Raw genomic sequence first — 20,411 nt, 5'->3', positions numbered from 1 at the left:
ACAGACAGATTTGAGAAACTCATGAATTTGTATTCATAATTGCAATAGCTATAGTTTCTAGGAAATGGACCTGCGTAGGGTGCAGTCTATAGGCCCTGCCCAAGGGACTAAAAGCACGTAGTCGCAGCTGCGGGCGCAGTGCACTACAGTTGGGCTCATGACTTGGTTGAAGAAACCAATGGGCTTGCCGCTTGCTCCAGAACTGCTTCGATTGCATAACCGGAAGCTCCCGAAAATCGACTTCAGAACTTGAAAAATGACTGCTATTATTGATATTTTGGTATATGTTTTATGAGAGATGCGTCAAAAGTAGGAGGCATTTCACAGTGCACCCTATTATTGGCCCAGGCAGCAGCGTAGTCACAGCTGAAGGTACTGTGCCCTACGTTGGGGAGCTGATCCGGGAAAAAAAATTTTTTCTGGACCTAAGAGTAACACTTTGTCTAAATGATTTACAACTAGATAACTCAGCACAGTATCGGATGCATCTACACAGCGGACGCGTTATCGGCTCCACGCAACAGGAGACTTCTACAATGTCCGTAAGCAAAATGCCCGACGGGACACCGGCCCATTATCGTCATGCTACTCCGTTAGCGCTATCGCCAGCCCCATTCTCTGGGTATTTCAGGCGCGTCTAGTGCATACACGCTACTTCACCGACAAGTTGCCTTACCTCGATCCTAGTAAGAGGGTCCTGTCCTCGTACCGTGTTATGACCTCTTGTAGGCCACCGGCTAGCTATTTTCTACAGGTCACCAGCAAGCCCAATTGTAGTTCCTGTGCGCTACAACCTCCCCCCCGTGAGCGCCTGCGTTGCGCAGCGCTCCCTCCCCCCTCCTCCTTGAAGGTTGCCCGTCCTGCAGGCGGCGAAAAGTGACGGACCCAAAGCTCTACGCCTCGGAAGGACCAAGATTGTTTCGAGCCTGAAGACGTCTTTGTTGGCGGCGGCGCCAACCGCGAAGCAAAGCCGGGCAGCTTGTAAGGTGGTGAGCGGGCTCCCATGTGGCTTGACCTTCAGGGGTCCCGCGCCACTTCACGAGGTACTGAGCTTCATCCCCCGAGCCGCGTTGGTCCATAATATAATCGACTTCATAATCCTCTGTTGGATTGCCTGCTGAATCGCGGATAGTAGGCCAGGCGGCGTCGGCTTCCGGGAGAACCATGTCGGGAGGGGGCGGGCGGTGGGGAACTAGCTGCGAAACGTGGAAAGCGTTGTGGCATTCATAGGTGGGAGGCAGAGCGAGACGGTAAGCGACGGTCTCTATGCCTTCGATGACTTCAAAGGGTCCGCGGTAATGGGGCTCAAACTTAGGGCAGCTGTTGAAAGGCGGTAAGCACTTGCTACTGAGCCAAACTTTGTCGCCCACTGCATACTCCACGGCTCGGCGCTTTGTGTCTGCATAGTACTTCTGCTGCCATTTTGCCTTCAGGATATGATTCTGTGCTCTATCGCAGAGCTGCCGGAAAAGCTTATTCATCAGAGGAGTGAGCGTAGGAGCTATCGCACCTACGATATCAAGGTTCGCAACAGTCAACGGATTCTCGCCAATCATGGCCTCGAAGGGAGAGAGCTCGGTGGAGGAATGACTTGTTGTGTTATAAGCAAGTTCCAAGGCCGGAAGCAAATGCTCCTACTCGCGTTCGTCAGATTGGATGTAGGTACGAAGCATCTGCTCGATTGCTTGGTTAACCCGTTCAGTTTGACCGTCACTTTGGGGATGGTAGGACGAGAACATGCACTGTTTGATGTTGAAGCGGCTACAGAGTTGTGGCCAGAGATCCTACTGGAATGGGGGGTCGCGGTCCGATATGAGCACCTCTGGAAAACCGTGATAGCGGATAAGACAGTCTGCGAGAAGCTCCACGGTGTCTACTGCTGTGAATGACAGGAACGAAGTGAGCCATCTTGCTGAGGGAGTGGACCATCAGAAGAATCGAGTCATGCCCTGTCGTTGTAAGGGGATGATCTGTGATAAAGTCGAGACTCACGTGCGCCCATCGATGAGAAGGGATGAGCAACTGTTGAAAAGGGCCTGCGGGCTTCTGGTTAATAGACTTTGACGCTCGACAGTGGGTACATGACTCAACATAAGCAATAGTGTAGGCGCGCATTCCTGGCCAGTAGTAGTGCTTGCTGAGAGCCGCAAAGGTCTTCTTCTGGCCTCGATGGCTGGCTGTAACATGGTCGTGATGCGAATGGAGAACGTGAGTAAGGAACTCAGGGAATTGTGGGACGCAGATGCGCCGCAGTCCATGAACGCGGATGTGCAGGTAAGGCTGCACGTAGCGAAAGGTAAATTGGCGATTACAAAACTCGATTTGCAGAGCTTCTCCTGGTTGGTTTGCTGCGGCTTTGTAGGGAACGCGAAAAACAGGACACTTCGAGTAAGCTTGCGGCCAATGACGCACATCAGGAGGGTCAGCTGGTGTCTTCGTTGTAGGGGTAGGGTGTTCCACCTCTGGATTGGGTCCCGGCGGCGAAGGTGAAAGTGCGGACGGCAGGCTGCGTCGTCTGGGTCGTCGCGAACAAATTCCGGCGAGCTCCCTGTACTTGGCAGGCCGACTACGAGAGCGAGGAGCCGCGCGCACTTGTGCTACTGCAAGCATTAGGGGTGTTGGTGGTGTGTCGTGCGAGCAGGTGTTAGGAAGACCGGGACGGCAAGACAAGGCATCACCCACTTGATTGCGCGCTGCTTGAACAAAGGTGATGTGCAAATTCGGGAACTCGGCGAGGAAGTCTAACCAGCGGGCGGTGCGTCCGCGCAGAGGCTTCGATGGTTGGAGGCGTTGGAGATGGGTGAGAGATTGATGATCAGTGTAACCTGTTACCTTGGAGATACGGAGCAAGTGCGACCACTTGTCCAGGGCCGTGACCAACGCCAAGAGTTCCTGATCTTAGATCGAGTATCTCTGTTGCGTGGGGTTCATGACTTGGCTGAGGAAGCCCATGGGCTTGCCGTCTTGTTGCAGAACTGCTCCGATCGCATAACCAGAGGCATCTGTGTATAACTTCGAAGGGTTTCATCGTGTCAGGGACTTGTAATGTAGTGAAGTCGATTAAGCGCTGTTTGAGCTGCCGCACCGCTTGCGTGTGAAGCTCTGTCCATTCGAAACTGATTTCTTTACGCGTAAGATCAACCAGCGGCCGGGCAACGTCTGCATAGTCCGGTCCCATGAACATGCGACAGTAATTTATGGTACCGAGGAACTGGCGCACTTGCGTTTCGTTCTCCAGCACTTCTGGCCAATGCCGGATGGCTGCGATTTTATCTTCTACGGGTTTGATCCCCGTAGCAGAAATGGTATAACCCAAATATGTAATTGTTTGCCTTGCAAACTTGCATTTGCGGAATTTTGGGTAGAACTGGTGTCTACGAAAATTTCTTAGGACTTGTCGCAGAAGAGAAACGTGCCCCGAGAGATCGGAACTATAGATAAGTACATCATCTAGGATAATAAAGGTTGTAGATAGGCATTAATATTGGCCTGGAACGTAGCGGGAGCACCCTTAAGGCCGAAGGACATCACTCGGTACTCGAATAGTCCGAGAACGGACCGGAAAGCTGTCTTCCACCGGTCTTCCTTAGCCATGCGTATTTGATGGAATCCTGCTTCAAGATCCAAGGTGGAAAAATACTTGGCGCCTCCCAGCAGTTCTTGAATGGTTTGAATGGGAGGTAGTGGAAAATGAGGGGCTATCGTAAGGGCATTCAGAGCCTGGTAATTAACAACCATACGCATCTTCGGCTCCCCGGAGCCACCATCACGTTTGTCCACCATGATCGTAGGAGAGCAAATAGGCGAATAGGTCGGTCCAATCCAACCACTGTCTAATCATTTAGCTATTTCCTGTTTGTGGAATGTGAGCTGATCTGGGGTCACACAGTATATTGCAGATTTCGCTGGAATTTTTCCAGGCACCAGTAAGATATGGTGATCATGAGGGCGCTCCGGAGGTAGTCCTTTAGGTAAGTTATCGGGAAAGACCGCTCGATAATCCTGCAACGCCTGGATAATCTCACATGGAATAGCCTGCGCCTCTGTCGAATTTATCCATTTGTCGAACAGAGAGTGCTCGAGTTTTGTCATAGGCCAGGGCGACTCCTCTTCACCGTCCGCTGTCGTCAAGGCAGTGGAGGCAAAGGGACTACCCCACCCGGAGGAGGTGGGTTGATTCCTAATTAACGCGCAGCAAAGCGCGTCTTGCCATTCATCCGAGAACCTTAGGGGCACCGCCGAACCGGCTTCGGGCAAAGCCAGTATGAGATGCAAACCGTGCAATGGTGCCCTAAGACTCTTTCTGTCAGCCGCCGCCTGACGGATGAGCTACGTGAGCTCGTAGAGCCGTGTTGCGGCTGTCGCCGCTTGTTCCCATGACTGATATTTCACCTGTCCGTTATTGGTTATTAGAAGATGGAGGTCTGTCGGTAGCCCGGTGCAGTAATAGTCCGCGAGTTCGTCGGGGGCAAAACCCAACCCCCGCTCCGCCACAGCCGCAAGCCTGTCCGTGTATTCGTTCGGGTTACCATTCCACCGTACTTTAGCCAACTCCTTTAACAATTGACTCTGCGACATTGTTCTGTCAAACTGCTCCAAAAGCCTGCGCTGTACTGTCGCCCAGTTGCTTAGGTCTATAGTTCTCCGTAGATACATCCAATACGTTAGAGCCGGGCCCACAAGGTGGTCTATTAGTGCATTTCCCCACTCGCGCGGTTCCAATCCCATCTGGGTGTACCGGCGCTCGATGCGCAGCAGAAAGGCCTGCATAGTGCCGCCGTCTTCTGGTAGTATGGGAGTCGTTGCGCCGGATTCCACAGTCCCCCCTATAACAGTTTTTATCACACTCATAGCGGACTGGAATTTGTTCCACGTGACGAAGGGACTGTCCCCTGGCATAACATTGGTCATAGGTATCACCTGTGGGGGCGCCTCCTTACGCCCATGCGGCCGCTCTGCCACGGTGGGCTTTGGAGTCGCGTGGCGATGATGGGCTGGCGCCCCGCTCGGCATTTTGCTTACTGACATTGTAGAGGTCTCCTGCTGTGTCGGGCCGATAACGCGTCCGTTGCAGAGATGCATCCCTTACCGAGCGAAGATTTCTAGGCACGAGTTATTAAAACATGGTATTTCTACTCCCAAGTCCGGAAAGAACAAAGATTTCATCCCGGAACAGCCGCCAAATGTATTGCACGGCGCCTACTGCTGCGACTACGCTGTTACCTGCCCCTCGAGCAGGGCCTACAAACGGCACCTAACGTAGGCCCATTTCCTGGGAACTGTAGCTTGCTTTTATCGAAATACAATAATTCTTGAGTTTTTCAGAATCTGTCTGTTCGATTCGCCCCACTCTGGGAGCTCGCCTCCTAGGCCCTATGGGGAGGAGGCCTGCACTGGTGCCAGCGCTATCGCCAGCCCCAGTCTCCACGCATTTTCCATACATTTCACGTATGCATATTAATTCATAGACAATTTGCCTTTGATTCTAGTACAAGGGTCCTGTCCTCCTCCAGTGTTGCGACCCCTTGTAGGTCGCTAGCTAGCTATCGTCTCTAGGACACTAGCCAGCCCCATTGTAGTGCCTGTGCACTACACCCGCCCTCCAGACTTGGTTCCCCAGGAAACCGATACAGCCTGGCCGCCTATCCGCGATGCGGCTGGCAATCCGGCAGAGGAGTATGAAGTCGATTATATTATGGACCAACGCGGCTCGGGAGATGAAGCTCAGTATCGTGAAGTGGCGCGGGACCCCTGAAGATCAAGCCACATGGGAGCCCGCTCACCACCTAATAGGATGTCAGGTTTTGGTCCGTGCTTGGCACTGCCGTCAGAGAAGACGTCTTCAGGCTCGAAACAATCTTGCTCCTTCTGAGGCATAGCAGTTTGGGTCCGTCACCTGCCGGCACACGAGGGTCTTCAATGACAAAGGGTGGGAGGAAGCGCTGCGTAACGCTTGCGCTCATGGCATTACCTTCACAAGGGAATAAAGACTGAAAAGGCAGAAATAATATGCTGTGGGTAGGCCGGTTCAGTCCGGCAAGGAGGGAAGTTGTAGTGCGCAGGCACCACAATGGGGCTTACTGGTGACCTATAGAGGATAGCTGATGACCTATAGGCGGTTAAGAGGTTGAGATGCGGATTGAGCTCTGTAACCTCTTACTAGTGAAATACAAATGCAATTTATTAAGAAATTAACATGTATAGGCTAGAAATGCCTGCGAATGCTCTAAGATTGGGGCTGGCGGCACCGCCGGCACAGGTGCGCGTCACATCCTCACCGGACCAGCACAGCAAGAACAAGAAGAAATGACTTTTATGAAAATATGGGTTTGAGAACTCGAAACAAAACGGTATTTTCAATACATTTGTAGACGTTACGCGACCGATGCGTCGGTAGTAGAGGATATTTCTTAGAACGCCCGAGTTGTGGGCAGTGCAGCGTCGTGGACGCTGCAGAGAACGTAGTGTACTACATGTAGTGCACAGCGTTCTCTGCTGCTACCACGTTATTTCTACGCCTGTGAGCTACAGGTGCCACTCAAGTGTAGCCAATAATTCAGAGCATCCCCTTTCAGATATTCCACCGGCTCGAATTTCCATTTCTGTCTTTCCAGGACCATCTTCGCAAACCAAAATTCCACGAAATTCAGGAAGTTTTCCAAGTCTCGTCCTTCTCCAGAAGGCAGGTGCGGCCAGATGGCTGGGTGGGGCTTCGATGCGACTTTGTGTAGTAGAGGGGATTTTACGCGTGCTACCTCCCTCACTAACCACACTATTTTCTTAGCGTAATCCATCTGAGGCACCTCTGGTGGAGGCGTCCTAGATGCAGCTCTCTGTGCCTTTCAACAGTCTCCTCCTGACCGTTAACTAGAGGTAGTGGGGCATTTCCTTGCCCTCACGTGTAGGTTTCCTAGATGCAGCTCTTTGTAGCTGTTCGACAATTTCCTCCTGACTCTTAGGTAGAGGTAGTGGGGCATTTGCTTGCCCTCCCAGGTCGGTATATACTGGGCATCGTATGTGGAGGTAACATACGTGCTCTAATCAGTCGGCCGATGCATAGGCTGATAGCTGGTGTTAGTTTCAGTAATCGATATTTGACACCCCAGGGATTTTAGAACTGAAGTTGGTTGCTTAGCCACTGTGTAGAAAGAAAAAGAAAGCTTCCCGGGACTGCCCCCAAATCTATTTCGCGAGCGGATTTATTGCTGCTACTATTTTTAGACCACAGTGTTTTTCTGCAAGAAGAATCCCGACACAACATGCGACCACTCCTTAAATCCTCAGAATTTGCCTCAGCTGTTGTTCCACGTCCCTTCTGATCCATGAAAAGGAAATTATAAAATATCTACCAGACGATGCTGACCCCCTAAGGCGGGTCGGCGTCTCGGCAACTCAATCAGCGCGATAACCCTGAAAAGAAGCTGGCGCTCGTAGTCAGCTGGCCCTATTTCTTGCTTAATTGCTCTTATTTAATATTATTGTTGCACTATATCGTTCTTTCCATGGTAAGCCACTATAGGCTTACTGGGGGAACCATAGTATTGCCTGTGCACTACATAATCAGCTTGCTTACACTCTGCCCGCCATTGTAATTTTGCTAGATCCTTTATGATTTATGCGTGTGCGTTGGCGGCCTTAGACTGTTCTTATTGCAGGGCTGGCGTACCTTTCCAACTAAGTCTACCATATTTCTCCGGCAGCAAACTGTAGCAACAACTTGAAGTTCGATGTTTTGGTTATGTAGAGACATAAGCCAATGCTAAACTCTTACTGACAGTAGCTGCTGTCGAAAGAAACCACTCTAGACTTCCCAAGAGACGCCACAGGAACTCGAACTTCAACTCAGTTTATTTATCGGGCTACACAGCATTACCAAATTAATGTCTAGCGGTCTCCCCATACGCTTATAGACACGGTGGTCCAATTCAATGTGCGCCTAGGTGGGTGGGCTTTGTGAAAGTCACTAATATGTTACCGCCAAGGCCATTCTTTGGCTGCATTGTAGTGCTGCGCACAGCTTTCCGCCGCTCCCCATTCCCCCCAACCCCAACAGAGGCTGCTTGTTACTTAACCAGCAACAACAAGTTCGTGATTTTCCTCTTTTTTTGGGCCGCAGCTTCGTGACTGCATCGGCACTGTGGCATACGTCTGGAATCGCTGCGAGCATAGACTTTTCATGACGTTTTCCATGCTCCCGAAGTTGTGCCACATGGCGTCTCGATCTTCAAATGGCCGCCAAAGAGGCCGCCGTTTCTTGGCTTCAAGTGCTAGGAGATGCTGGTGAACAAACTCACCAGTATGGGTTGACCAGAGCTTGGATCTAAAAGGCACATCCGACAGCATCCGCTGCCTGGTGAAGCAGCGGGCCTTCCCTCAGATCAAAGCTACGTGGAAACATGCTTGGCATCTCACGAAGTGCACCGCTCTACTGCTGGAATTGCATCACCACCAAAATATTGTTTTCGATCGCTCTCCTGGTAGTTTTTGTTCAGGCCCACCTCTGTAAACTTCTTCGTTATTACACTGAACATGATTCTCGCATTGCCGCCTTCTTCGTTTGCGGGCTGCTGTGGCGCCAGCGTGTGCAATCTCGCCACGCTCACAAGGAAAAGAAAGCCACGCTGTTGGTTGCTCAGAATCCCGCTTCAAACTGGCAATTCTCCTCGACTGACCTATTTGTGGAGGAGTATCTCTATTTTGCTTTGGTAATCTATCCTTTTGCGCAGTCTTGGTGGTGCTATGGTAAACGCGATTTGGGGAGGGCGGGAGTCCCTGCTGCCTTTGTTGATTTGGTTTGTACGTGCTGGACATTTGGGAAAGTGCCTATTAGATTCCATACATCGCAGAGCTGTTCCGCATGTGGATGACTGGGGCGCTTATGCTAGAGGTTATGGAAGGTTATTTTGGCACCACTTTACGCGAATGTGATGCAAAAGAATTTGGTCTCCAAGTAGCCCTTACATCATACAGTTTGGCTATTGCATGCCTTTCCCGTGCACCCAGCTACATAAGCGTATACCTAACACCACTCACTGAGGACCATATCGCTGTGTGCAACAGATCTTGCTTTACATAGTAGAAAGTTTAAATGCAGGTTCTTGTAACCACCAAAGAACCCACAGAATAACAAGTTTGTGTATGAACTGTCTTGGATACGAAGGCCTCCCCAGGACAGCCCTCTTTTTTCGGTGCTCAGCTCACCCGAGCAATGCTGCATAACCCAGCACCGATTCCATTGGTTGGTGCTTTGACCTCTACTATCCACCTGGAGACAGTACATCGAACTTAGTCGAGCTATATACGCGAAATTATAGTGTCTTTTCTCCATTAAAAAAAACAAGACCAAGAGCGGTTCTTCAAGTGCACAGGGATACAGTGTGACTCAATCTGGCGCTGAGCTGCGCCTTAGAGGTCTTGGGCGCTGGCAAGAAACAGCAAGCTACACCAGTTTAGTTCCTATTTCCTCCGAAATTACGATTTGCTGTTTGTTCTGACAGATCTGTGCGAATTTCGCTCCAGGCTGTGGTGCCATGCACTAGATAAAATGTCCTGTAGAGGCACATTGAGGCGGAGGCTTGCATGCTTTCCCTACCACCACTCACACAAGCAAAAGGCTAAGCCATGCTGCCGCGCATTATGGCATTAGCAGGTGAATGCGCTTCAAGCAGTAGTCATGAACTTCTCATTAAAAAGTGCGGTTTCATGCATTCAGTGCTCCCAATACCCTTGTGATGTCTGCGCCGCTTTCGCATGTGTTCCAAGCACAAGCCGCAAAGTAAGCTTTTTATCAAGCATATTAAGTGCGGTCAATTGTGGTAGCTAACCGAGGCGGTACTTTCGGGATCTGCTTGACAGAGGGCTGCGCAGACGTTGCTGGGACTGACCAGGACCGACCGTGCAGGGGCGCTTAACTTTTTTGCGATTTAGTGTTTTGACTATCGACGAATAGTACTTTTGACTGAAATTTCATTTCTCACCATGCAATTTTAACCCCACTTTTCAGGGTCGGAGTTTCCGATGCAACTCTCGGGTGTGGGTCTGGGCGAGCTCGAACTCAAGTCTCGAACACTCGAGATGGCCAACTGACCACGGCTGACTCAGACCTTTAAAAGCCGTCATTCTGTGGGGAAAACGATGGCTCTATAAGAAGGTCAATGAGCACTGCCGTCGTTTCCGACTCAGCCATGCTGCGCCGTTTTGCCCTTCCTGTCTGATGGAAGTGGTGGTCCACAAGATGTTGGCACACTGGCTTGGCGCATTATGCTTATTGCTGTTTGCTCTGCTTTTGATCGATGCAAATGAAGGCGTTGGCCAGGGACTCCTTGAGGAGGAGCTAAAGTCCTACCCGGTCGTAGGTATCCAATCAGCCGATGAGCGATACCATGATAGTACATCTCCTGACAGTAATGCTGGTAAGGCCAGAGCAGCCATGCTTCAGATCTAACCGAAGTCCTACAATTGCGCAGTAAACACCACCACGGCATGTGCGTGGGTGAAGTTGTCTGCAGGACCAGATGGCTCCGAGCACACTGAAGATTGCGTCTACATCAATGCGGATGGTTCATTGTCATTTCAATGTCCAGCGTCCGTGTGTGGTACCAACTTTTACTTTGGCAGAGAACAGTACTCGCCGGCCGTAGGGAAAGAAGGGCCTGCGGCGGCCAACAAAGCCCCTGATGGAGGTTGCGCATTGCATTCTCCTCACACACGGGGTGTGTTGTATGCACGCCCTGCTAATGGAGGACCTTCCAAACCAGCAGAAGACACACATCTTAGGGACATTGTACAGACTGTTGACATGACGTGGTTAGGTACGGACAAAAAGTCGCACCCATTGGCATTTATGAAAAACTCCACTTGCGGTGGGCTTTATTTTTCACCTTCCCAGCCGTCAGTTGCAGCTCCTGATCTTGCCTGTTCTCTTTCGAATTTAGACACTAATTCACTATATATTAAAAGACTCAATTCTCACCGGTTTGGTCTGGGTCCGGGGCTAAAACTTGCCGTGAGTATAAGCAGTGCCTTAGCGCTAAAGGCGCGGGACAGGAACTGGAGACGTGAGCTGATACGCTCTCCCAGCCTGCGCTTATTTCTTTTCTTCGCCCGAACCTTCGGGAAATTGAAGCCTAATATCCTGAAGACGAATCCTGGGTTAGTAGTCAACGACATTCTGCTGAAGCACAAGCACTTATACTACCCTCTTACAGAACTTTTTTTGTACGGTAAGTCTCGCAAGTTTGGATGTTTAGGAGGTCCAATATGCTGCTTTACAAAGAGCTAGACTTTAAGAGCATTCTGTGCTTGTTGCGATTCTGCCGTACAGTCAAGGTATGCGAGACAGTACAGACATATCCAGAGCGACTCTTGCAAGGTTTTCCCGGACATGTTCATCCCGACCACCCATCTTATATTCAGCTCCCCATCTATTCATACTTCAGGAAAATGGGGGCGGAGGTTGCTTTTCCGAAGAAGGCCCCAACAATATTTCAGCCACGCGTGTACGACGGCAACGTCCCAGTGGACCGCAAGCCGCCTTCTCCTAAGTTTGACATTTTCGCTCGCGTTTCGGAGCTGGTCCATGGTTTCAAGGGTGGGCCAAATCATATTTTGTTTGATTCGAGCTTCAACTATCCCAACTTTTGGACAGACTCAGGGAAATCTCAAGCGGACAGAAGCGGAGGGAAGGGACAGAATACACCAAAAGAAGACGAACCAGTTTTGGCACAGGAAGCGAGCGCTTCGGCTTTCGATAATACTGCTGGCACGGAAAAAGGGAAATGGAAACAACAGATGTATAAAGCTTGGCATGCCTTATGGATAATGAATATAATTGCGTATGAAGCGAGCGACATATGGGATTGGGTGCAGAATCACAAAGCAAGCACTTTCATGTTTCCTCCGTGGAAGGTCACCAACATAGGAGTACTTAGGACGGCGGAAGCTGGTGAGCTCCTGCAAGCCCATTAGTCATGGCGCTGCACTATTGGTGCGATTTCGAGGGCTTGCGCACTGGTTTGCAGCAAATAAGCGATTCATTATAATTTTGTTTCCGCTATGTGCAGTTCCCATGAGGTGGCGTGATCTCTCTCCTCGATTTTATGTGAAGCCCTTTGTTGAGCTAGAGCCAGCGTCACTCCTTCGTCATCGACAGAATTTTGTCGCTGAAAACAAGGGCCACAAAAGTGCATCAGAACAGTCGGCATTGGCGACTGAAGCTGAGAATACTGCTCCACTTCAAGAACGCTACCCAGACAGTGGCGTCGCTTCCGTTCCGGAGGCTCGCAATGGTGAAAAGAACAGTGTGCATCATGCGAGAACTCCTGTAGAAGTGGATTCTTCTGCATCTGCCGACTATGCCGGTCGGAATGCTGATAGCATCCCAGCAAATACTTCACGAGTGAAGCCGATGGACAACTTGCAGGAGGTGGCTGCGGCCACTCAGTTTGCGGAGGTGCCAAGCAAAAAAGCTTTTATTAATGACGACATCGAACCAGTGCAGGAAACGGGTTCGCCAGCGCAACTCGCGACCAGCGCCAAAGCTGGCATTTCTGGCTCTTTGGAGGCTCCTGACGGTTGCATTCCATTCATAACAGATATGTCATTATTCGGCAAGTTCGGCTGGCCGCCTGGCCGGCTGATTTCTACAGGACCGTCGGGCAGTAAAATGCTGAACGAGGTTAAAAACGCAGCAGGTATAGGGATTGATGGCTCTTGGAGACCGAAGGTTATTGGCTCTGAGATGAAGTGCCCTCCAGTTGTGCAACCTGACACGTGTGGTCTCACTGCATCCTATAGTCGCGTTCATAATTCTCCTTGGGTGTGGCGGTTTGAGAGGGATGGCAAAACAACGCCGTTAGACGGGGATAACCTTGACTACGCTGACATTGTGTGGATCTTCCGTGGCACTTTTGTGAGCAAGGTGGGCTTTTGAGGAGCCAGTTGACATCGTGAGGCTACGTCTGCGGAGTCACTCATTCATTGACATGACTGTGTGGAGAGTCACCTTTTTCACATCGCTTTTTAAGGAGATTTCTTCCTGTTTGCTTGTGCAGCAGTGGCTTCTGAACGGCATGGGGCTGGCAGTGCCGTACAAAATTTTGTCAAAGCGCGGGCGTCTCCACTATGGACTTACTTATTTATTTGATAAAGCAGTTCGCCCCCTCATGGAGCAAGAGTTAAATCGTCTTGAAGAGAGAATTGTTGGTGGGGAGACCCCGGTGGTGATTGTTTTCTCTGGGCATTCGCTTGGTGCGGTTATGGCTCAGCTGAGCGCCTGGTACCTTGCAAAACGAGCCAAAACACTTGTGGATAGAAACTTACTGCAAATCCGCACAGTAGCCTTTGGATGCCCGTCGGTAAGCTTTGCCCACACAGGTAATCTGTGAGTGCGCTTGCACTGCACGTTGGGAAGGCCGCCATGGCGCTCTCTATTTGTACACCGTACGCGCCGATTTTCGTAACTAGAGGTGGTTTGCAGCGTCTATAGCGCGGGCCATTGGGCTTCATATTAGCTTCAGGTTCCATTTACGCTGCTTTTTTCTTAGTGGGGAGATAAACTTGCTTACGAAGACATGGCGGCGTCAGGAGTGAAGGCCCAAGAAATAAATATCGATATTGACCCAGTTGGCGTACTCTTTGGTGAGACTGAGCTGACGAAGTTGTCACACAGGAAACCTTTCTTGATGAAGGTGAGAAGGTACTGCAATTGCAAAGAACTGACTAGGTCGCAGTATACTCTTCTTTCCATTAGATTGCCGCTACTCAACGCGCCATGCTTTCAGCTAGCAATGGCACCCCTGCAAGTAGCACCAAGGTAGTGCATTTAGCTCATGTGTGTAAGCCCTATTGTGTGCATGCGGTGACGTCCCCAGTTGTACATTGAGGATATGGACAGAGTAGAGGTTGCATCCACAGTTCCAGGCGCTCCCCCATTCAGTGGAAGGATTTGGACACGGCCTTCCTATCGACCAACGCCGATTTTCACGCGTTTGGCTGCAATGTTCCTCGATCTGGAGAGCGTTGACGTGGCCTTGCTTAACCCCATGCTTTCTCACTTTGTGGCATACACAGCTATGCTGACAATCATGGCAGGATTGCTTGAGGAAGCCTCATTCGGCTCAGGTGCTGCCGCCCCACTTGCTGAAGCTGTTTTTCACTTAGTTGGGCACCCTCGGAACTCTGTTTTGAAGAAGGCGCACGAGAAACTTGATTCTGTGCTTCGGCGGGTCGAGGTAGATCGTGCCGCGGAACAGCATCCACAGGTCTGACGAGTCGCGCGTGCAGCGGCATCAGCAGTCTAAGACCCCTGTCCCTTACAGCATCTGATCAGCACTACACAAATTGGTGGTGTATATTTTCTTCCCATTTTGTAGTTAGTGCATTCAGCTGCGTCGCCACTGGCCTGTGAGGAAATTTTGCGGTGGCATGTCGTTGGCCTGACAAAAGATCCAAAGCAGGATTGGCTGGTTGAAGGGAGACATTTGCCATTAGGTATCAGGAAGCTTCTCGCGTCCATAACTGCGGCCATAGATCGTTTTTTTTTCGTCAACTGGGCAAATTTTCGACAGCTAGTGACGAATGAAATTTTGCACATTTTGAAGCACGCCGTTCCACATCGTGAGGGTGATTAAACGGTTTCTCGGTGCTTAGATCTAGAATTCAGTTTGGCAGAATACCGTGCTACAACCATGTACTTTAAGAGGCTCTGTGCAGGATACGTGGCGGCGGTCACGGTGGCAACATCGCTTTGATTGATGCCCTCTCACCACAGACATCGTAAATATAGCACAAATGAAGCACAAGGCGCGCGAACGCGAAACATATGCCGTGACAAAAGGATTGTAGCTACAACTGTTGAACAACGTGAGTACTGGCATACTCCACAGTAGGGGAGCTTCAGCGCGCCAGTTCGTTCCAACCAACCAAACTGGACTGCGAGCTGCCAGAAGGCTTCCCGAAGCCTTTTTGTCTATGGACCTGGTGAACGCCAAAAGAACTGACGCCACAACAGGAATGGCAATTTGGTAAAGTCACGACGCTGCTGGAACGGCGAATTCACCCTTGAAGAGAGGGTATTAGAAAACCTGATTCTTAACAGTTATTCAGGGGTTTGCGTCAACCCTCCCCACAAGGTGGAACAGCTGCCGACGGTTCCTAGAACAGCTGCCAACAGTTCCCTGTAAATCATCCGCTGCACCCCTTTAGCAGCTAGCCTCCTTGGCTTCAGCCACAATTAACTCGCTGTACTATGCACGAGAATACTAGGCCGTCCATCGGACAAGAATCCGAAACCATCATTCCTAGAATTATACCTGGTCTCGTGCGCGGATTTAGGGGCCTTCCGAATCTCTAAAGCGGGTGGATGCGCCTTTCAGGCGTCGACGGTGTCACTTTCCGCCGCGTCATCTCCTTCATTTTCAACGAACTCCCAGCCCTGTTCATGGGGCAGAACACGCACCAAGAGCGATATGTTGTACGCCATTAAGCTAATGGGCAAATAACACACCACACAAATATACTGGAAAGCACAAAAATCATCCGTAATCATGCGTCCACTCCACCCCCAAGCTGGCAGTACCTGTCGACGTAATGCTGCTTCATCGAAAAGCTCCTCTTCGTCACCATCAAGCGCTCCCGAATCAGGTTCCGGGTGCAAAGCTGCCATTTCGCTCATGACCGCGAACAGTCGTTGTAAACAACTGCAAAAACAGTCCGGCAACGCACAGAAATAGGCCCAATTGATTAATCGAAAGCGTCTTAAACTTCAAATGGGGTTTCACTAGCCATCTATATCTCAACCCAACTAAAGTACATCACCTCGAGTCATCCGGGATGAATTTCAACTCAATCATTGCGTCATCATCCGCTAATCCTTCATCTTCCTCAGGTGCCTCCACTGATTCTGAGGTGGCGACGCCACTGGGATGTCCATTAGCCAGTGTTGGTAAGGCGTCTCCCTTAATTTGACAATACAGGCATGGCCTATCGCAGGCCTCTGAAAAAGAAAACGAACATAGTTCCATGCGCACTGAAGCTATCTCTCTCGCGATAGCGCTTGCAAACAAGGGTGGCGAGGGGCCTCACAATGACAATGACGGGAAAACAGCTTGTGCCAACTTGCTATGAGCGCACGGGGATCAGTTGAAAGTGCATGCAGCACTATACTAATGTAATTCAGAGCGAAGCTCGTGGCAGTATCGCCAAGCCAAGCCACTCGTTGCGACGTAACGAACAGTTCGCCACAACCTGCTTTCCACACACCCCACAAGAAACTCAACAACGTTAAATCACTCCATCTCTCCCGTAGTCAGAGCGCTTAGTGCGTTTACAATCCCCAATCTGGCAAGAGCAGCTGCCCACGAGGTTTTGTAAATGGTCAGCATTGAGGACAGCTGCCCGGTGCCGAAACTACCTACTCACCTGCAAGTTTGCCCCGTATTACAACAGATGTATTTGGAACTTTTATGCCGATCGTTTCGTTATGTAGCAATTCTAAATCCCCAGACGGGGTCCGGTGGGGAGTATGTGCAAACATCGTCCGCGCCAGCTCCTCGTTGCCAAAACCACCTATGCTTGGTATGCTCGCGACCAAATGCCTGAGAATACGGTAAACTGCAGGCTTTTATACAGAATGACCACTACGACCCTTAGCGGCTTAGTGGCTTGTCAAGCATGGCCAGAAAAGTACGTCCCGAAGCAAGTCGTTGCGCTCGGTGGGAGAGCAATAAAGCCTCAAGGCGGTGGAGTCCTGTGTTTTTGATGGAAAAATATAGTAGATAATAAGTAGACCTTGTTCAGTAGACAGTTGTTTGCACAGACAGCGTGCTCTTGAAAGGAAGCCGACGGGGCTTGCATGGGCTGTGATGTAGGCTGCTGTGCAGCTTTGTCCTGCATGATAATCCTTTTTTAGAAAGGCCTTAATGGGAATTATTGCTTTTATTTTGTAATATGCGTAAAGATTTTATCTGGTAGGTCTGCCCGATACTGAGAGATACTGACAGTTGCTGGCGCAGCTTGAACACGGTAGCTGTAGAATCATATGGACCTAATTTTCCGTGGTAAATCAAGGCGTTTAGAGGCAAAACTGGCAGTAAATAGTTACGGGGGCCTCTTGCATTCTAGACGGGCACTTTCGTCTCACGCTGCAGATTCGAATCATTACCCCACGCATCAGCTTATTTGTGCTGCTTTGGAGTTGTCACGTCCACACCGTCGGAGACCCTTTGGTTCAAGCCAATCGGGGGAAGACGGCGGCGACATTAGGTAAAGCGCATGATGGAGGCGGCTGCAATACAAGGGGCTCTGGTGCCATGGGCACTTGATTTCACTCCTGAAGGGTTCGCAGCTATTGAACAATCTGGCGCTTCTTCCCCCGCTGCAGTCAAGGACTATGTTTTGTCTGCCGATATAAGGCGTTTGCATCTGGCCCCGCACCCTGCGGACCCGACGAACTTCAGCGCACTACACAGCAAATCCATGCAAGCTCCCCCAGAGGTTGCGGCATGCGCTGCCATTGACGGTCCAGCTGAAAATGTCAAATCAACGGCAACCAATTATACTCTCAAAAGGCCCCTACTTTGCATGGTTTTGTCTTTCCAGGATGTGCGGTTGCCTACGAAGGATGTTGAAGAGGACTTTTCCGATGGGGCTCAAGGGATCAAGGGGAATCAGAAGAGACTACTTTCACTGAAGCTTACGGACGGTCGCGGTACGTCTTTTACTGCTGTTGAGCTTCGTTTTTGTCAGCAGCTTGATATAGTGCCTCTATTGCCAGGTGTCAAACTGCTGTTGTTGCCGGGTCTGATATTCTACCGTGGAATGGCTCTTTTAACTCCCCGACACTTCCAGAATCTGGGGGGAGGGGCAAAACAGTTGCGAGAAGCATTTAACTTGAAAGCAGATGTGCAGGAGCGCCGAAAACTGCTCCAACAAATCCTCAATGAGCACACTGAGCTTCAGCAGCGGGTAAAGTCCGACAAGGGCGACACTGGCCCCCCAAAGTTCGTTCCGTTTTCTTTCGCTGCTAAAGTGCAGCAGGTAGAAATTAATACCAGCGTCATCACAGGAACTCAGCAACAGACGACAGATCCATCACGGAAAGAGATGAAGCGCGAAACTGCTTCTCCAGCAGAGACGTCCAACGACACTCGTGCTGGGCAACCAACCCGGTCTTTGGATATAAAAACCGATGCAACAGAACTGAAGCGAGATCGTTTGAGGCAACTAGAGAAGGTGGATCCAAATAGTCTAGGTGCTGAGAAGATCAGCAATGAGAGGAAAACAACAAGAGGAGGCCGTGGGCGGCGGGGGCGGCGTGAGCGTGACGATGATCTCTCAGAATACATGAAGCCTTCTGGACGGCAGGTGGCGTATAATCTTTTGGACTTGATAAGGGCGGACGCAGAGCAAACAAATAGTGCCGCTGCCACTGCTATCTTATGTGCCAACGAGCAATATGCAGGCGGCCATAACTTTGATGATTCAGTTCGACACCCAAATGCGGGCCTCCTCTACCCTACTGTAGGCTTGGGTGATCCGCTGAACTCAGGAGCAGCCTTTATGGGAGCTACTCGCTCTGTGGATACACCACGCAACTCACCACCATCACATATCTCTGGTGGTCGCTCCCGCAGAGGGGGCTTTCCCAGAAGAGGGAGTGGGGGAGGCAGAAGAGGCAGAGGAACGGGAAGTAGTCCCAAGTAACCAGTTGTTGCATTGGGGTTACTGGCGTCTGCCCATGGTAAGTCTTATTTGCCATTGGACGTTGAAACTGCAAGTTTGCTTTTTCCAAAGACCAAGCAGAGGAATTAAGCCTAAACAGCTGTACTTGGTTTGCTTGTGAGCAGCCCGTTGAGGGCTGTATCACCTGTCACGTAGTGCGCGTACTGGTTGTCTGCAGCACAAGAAGCAACCGACAGGAACACTGCTTGTCTGAAGTTGCATGAACATAACTGAGAGGTAAATAACAGCAGAAGAAGGATATTTTACAGAGCCTTTTCAAGCTCACTTTCCAGTGACTGGTGAAAAGCCGTGCGACCTTGGACGAACCGAGAGGGCAATTCTTTATGTACAGGCGTGTGTTGCTCACACTGAACTTAGGGCTACAGAGGCGGCAGAAGGACTGACAAACGCTTGCGGCCCCAAATGCTATTTCGCCAAGTTGTTTTGGAGTGTTCCAATTTAATAAGCTGGCGATTAGCAAACCAAGCCTTTGTTTCAAAAGCGCGAGAAAAATGCGTCCGTTTGTCTTGTACACTAGCCTATGCCAACGTTGCTACCAAAGAAAGGCTTCAAGGGTCGATGATCGCAGCAAAGTATTTCACCTTTTTCATCATCTGAAGCCAAGCACGCCCGCTACGCATTCTCGCTGACGTCCGCGTAGTACTTGTATCGGTCCACAAACCAATCTATGCGACTCAAAAGAGAGCGAAAAGTGTTTTCCTGGTATTGGAGAATTTAGTGCGTTTGGCCGGCTCGTGTTTGGGTGGCAAGAGCCAGGCTTAAGCGATGTTCATAGGCAACTTTAGAGCATCCGGCCAAGCTGCTGGGGCGACTCCAATATTGAATCGAGGACATTCTATGAATTTTTCTTCAGTTGCGCCAGGCCTGCGAAAATAGTCAAGGGGTCTACTGGCCACTAGTGGACCACAGCATTGCTGGCTTGGCGAAAAATGCTGGCCACGCACAGCATTCCTATGCTGGGACAACACAGATGTGCTGCAAGGGCAACCAAAGCAAATTGGTCCGCAAAGCAGAATCCGAGCTGCACGGTTCACGGCCTGAAGTTGAGTCAGCTTATGTACTTGGTGTCTAAAAATCGTCATGGTGGGCACAAGAAGAAGTGCCGACTGCACACGCGACTCGAAAGTTGTCAACCTGACACCTGCGTGTGTTAGGTACCACCACTTGCTTTATCACGGGGAAAAAAAGCGATTCTCGGCCTGTGCCTGGTGCTATTGTCAAGTAAGTTCAGTTTGAAACTGTTCACGATATGTTTGCCTTGAGGCGCCGTTGTTGCCATACCCAGGATTCGGCTTGCGTGGGCGCTCATACCGTAACTTCTATGCCGCAGTGAGGTGCTCAGCTGCTTTACGCATACTCTAACGGCATACGGCGTGGAGCACCCTCTGCATGAACTGCTGCAGTGGATTGGCTTGGCGAATTGGAGAAGTTCGTGTCGACAAGGCACACAGGCATTGCTGTTCAGCAAAGAATATGACAAACTCCCGATCAGCCCCTACATTTTACAAGTACTTACACTAGGCTAACCCAAAAGTCCTGCCCGTGGGCCCGTTAATGCTTTTCCTGCCCGCCCGTTTTCACGACTGGTGAAAAAGCAGGTGGAACACCAACAGAGAGGAACCGGCGAGAAAAAGAAAGCGTTTGTTGCACGTGAAATGGCAGTGGGAGCC

At 50.5% G+C, this 20,411-nt stretch overlaps 5 protein-coding genes across 5 annotated transcripts; 2 read left to right on the top strand and 3 right to left on the bottom strand.

Annotated features, from left to right (window-relative positions):
• Positions 1-893: 893 nt before the first annotated feature.
• ENH_00038390 (hypothetical protein) lies at positions 894-1,556 on the bottom strand (the record flags this gene model as incomplete). The annotated part of the gene is made up of 1 exon (XM_013580500.1): positions 894-1,556. One exon carries the CDS (start codon positions 1,554-1,556, stop codon positions 894-896), a length of 663 nt encoding a protein of 220 aa, XP_013435954.1.
• Positions 1,557-4,329: 2,773 nt separating this feature from the next.
• Positions 4,330-5,013, bottom strand: ENH_00038380 (hypothetical protein; the record flags this gene model as incomplete). Its single annotated transcript, XM_013580499.1, has 1 exon — positions 4,330-5,013. The coding sequence occupies one exon, from the start codon at positions 5,011-5,013 to the stop codon at positions 4,330-4,332; it is 684 nt and encodes a 227-aa protein (XP_013435953.1).
• A 5,200-nt stretch (positions 5,014-10,213) lies between these two features.
• On the top strand, positions 10,214-14,267 carry ENH_00038370 (hypothetical protein, conserved; the record flags this gene model as incomplete). Its single annotated transcript, XM_013580498.1, has 7 exons — positions 10,214-10,412; positions 10,509-11,222; positions 11,324-11,944; positions 12,063-12,919; positions 13,053-13,355; positions 13,545-13,688; positions 13,872-14,267. 7 exons carry the CDS (start codon positions 10,214-10,216, stop codon positions 14,265-14,267), a joined length of 3,234 nt encoding a protein of 1,077 aa, XP_013435952.1.
• Positions 14,268-15,370: 1,103 nt separating this feature from the next.
• Positions 15,371-16,534, bottom strand: ENH_00038360 (chloride channel, nucleotide-sensitive, 1A, putative; the record flags this gene model as incomplete). The annotated part of the gene is made up of 5 exons (XM_013580497.1): positions 15,371-15,433; positions 15,578-15,698; positions 15,817-15,994; positions 16,132-16,245; positions 16,420-16,534. The coding sequence occupies 5 exons, from the start codon at positions 16,532-16,534 to the stop codon at positions 15,371-15,373; spliced, it is 591 nt and encodes a 196-aa protein (XP_013435951.1).
• A 737-nt stretch (positions 16,535-17,271) lies between these two features.
• On the top strand, positions 17,272-18,702 carry ENH_00038350 (hypothetical protein, conserved; the record flags this gene model as incomplete). Its single annotated transcript, XM_013580496.1, has 1 exon — positions 17,272-18,702. One exon carries the CDS (start codon positions 17,272-17,274, stop codon positions 18,700-18,702), a length of 1,431 nt encoding a protein of 476 aa, XP_013435950.1.
• Positions 18,703-20,411: the final 1,709 nt, after the last annotated feature.

This window comes from Eimeria necatrix, genomic scaffold, assembly GCF_000499385.1.
Source record: "Eimeria necatrix Houghton genomic scaffold, Enh_scaff27, whole genome shotgun sequence".
In the NCBI taxonomy this organism is placed as follows: Eukaryota; Apicomplexa; class Conoidasida; order Eucoccidiorida; family Eimeriidae; genus Eimeria; species Eimeria necatrix.
Note: the sequence above shows the minus strand (reverse complement) of the source record. Positions and strands in the feature narration are given on the sequence as shown.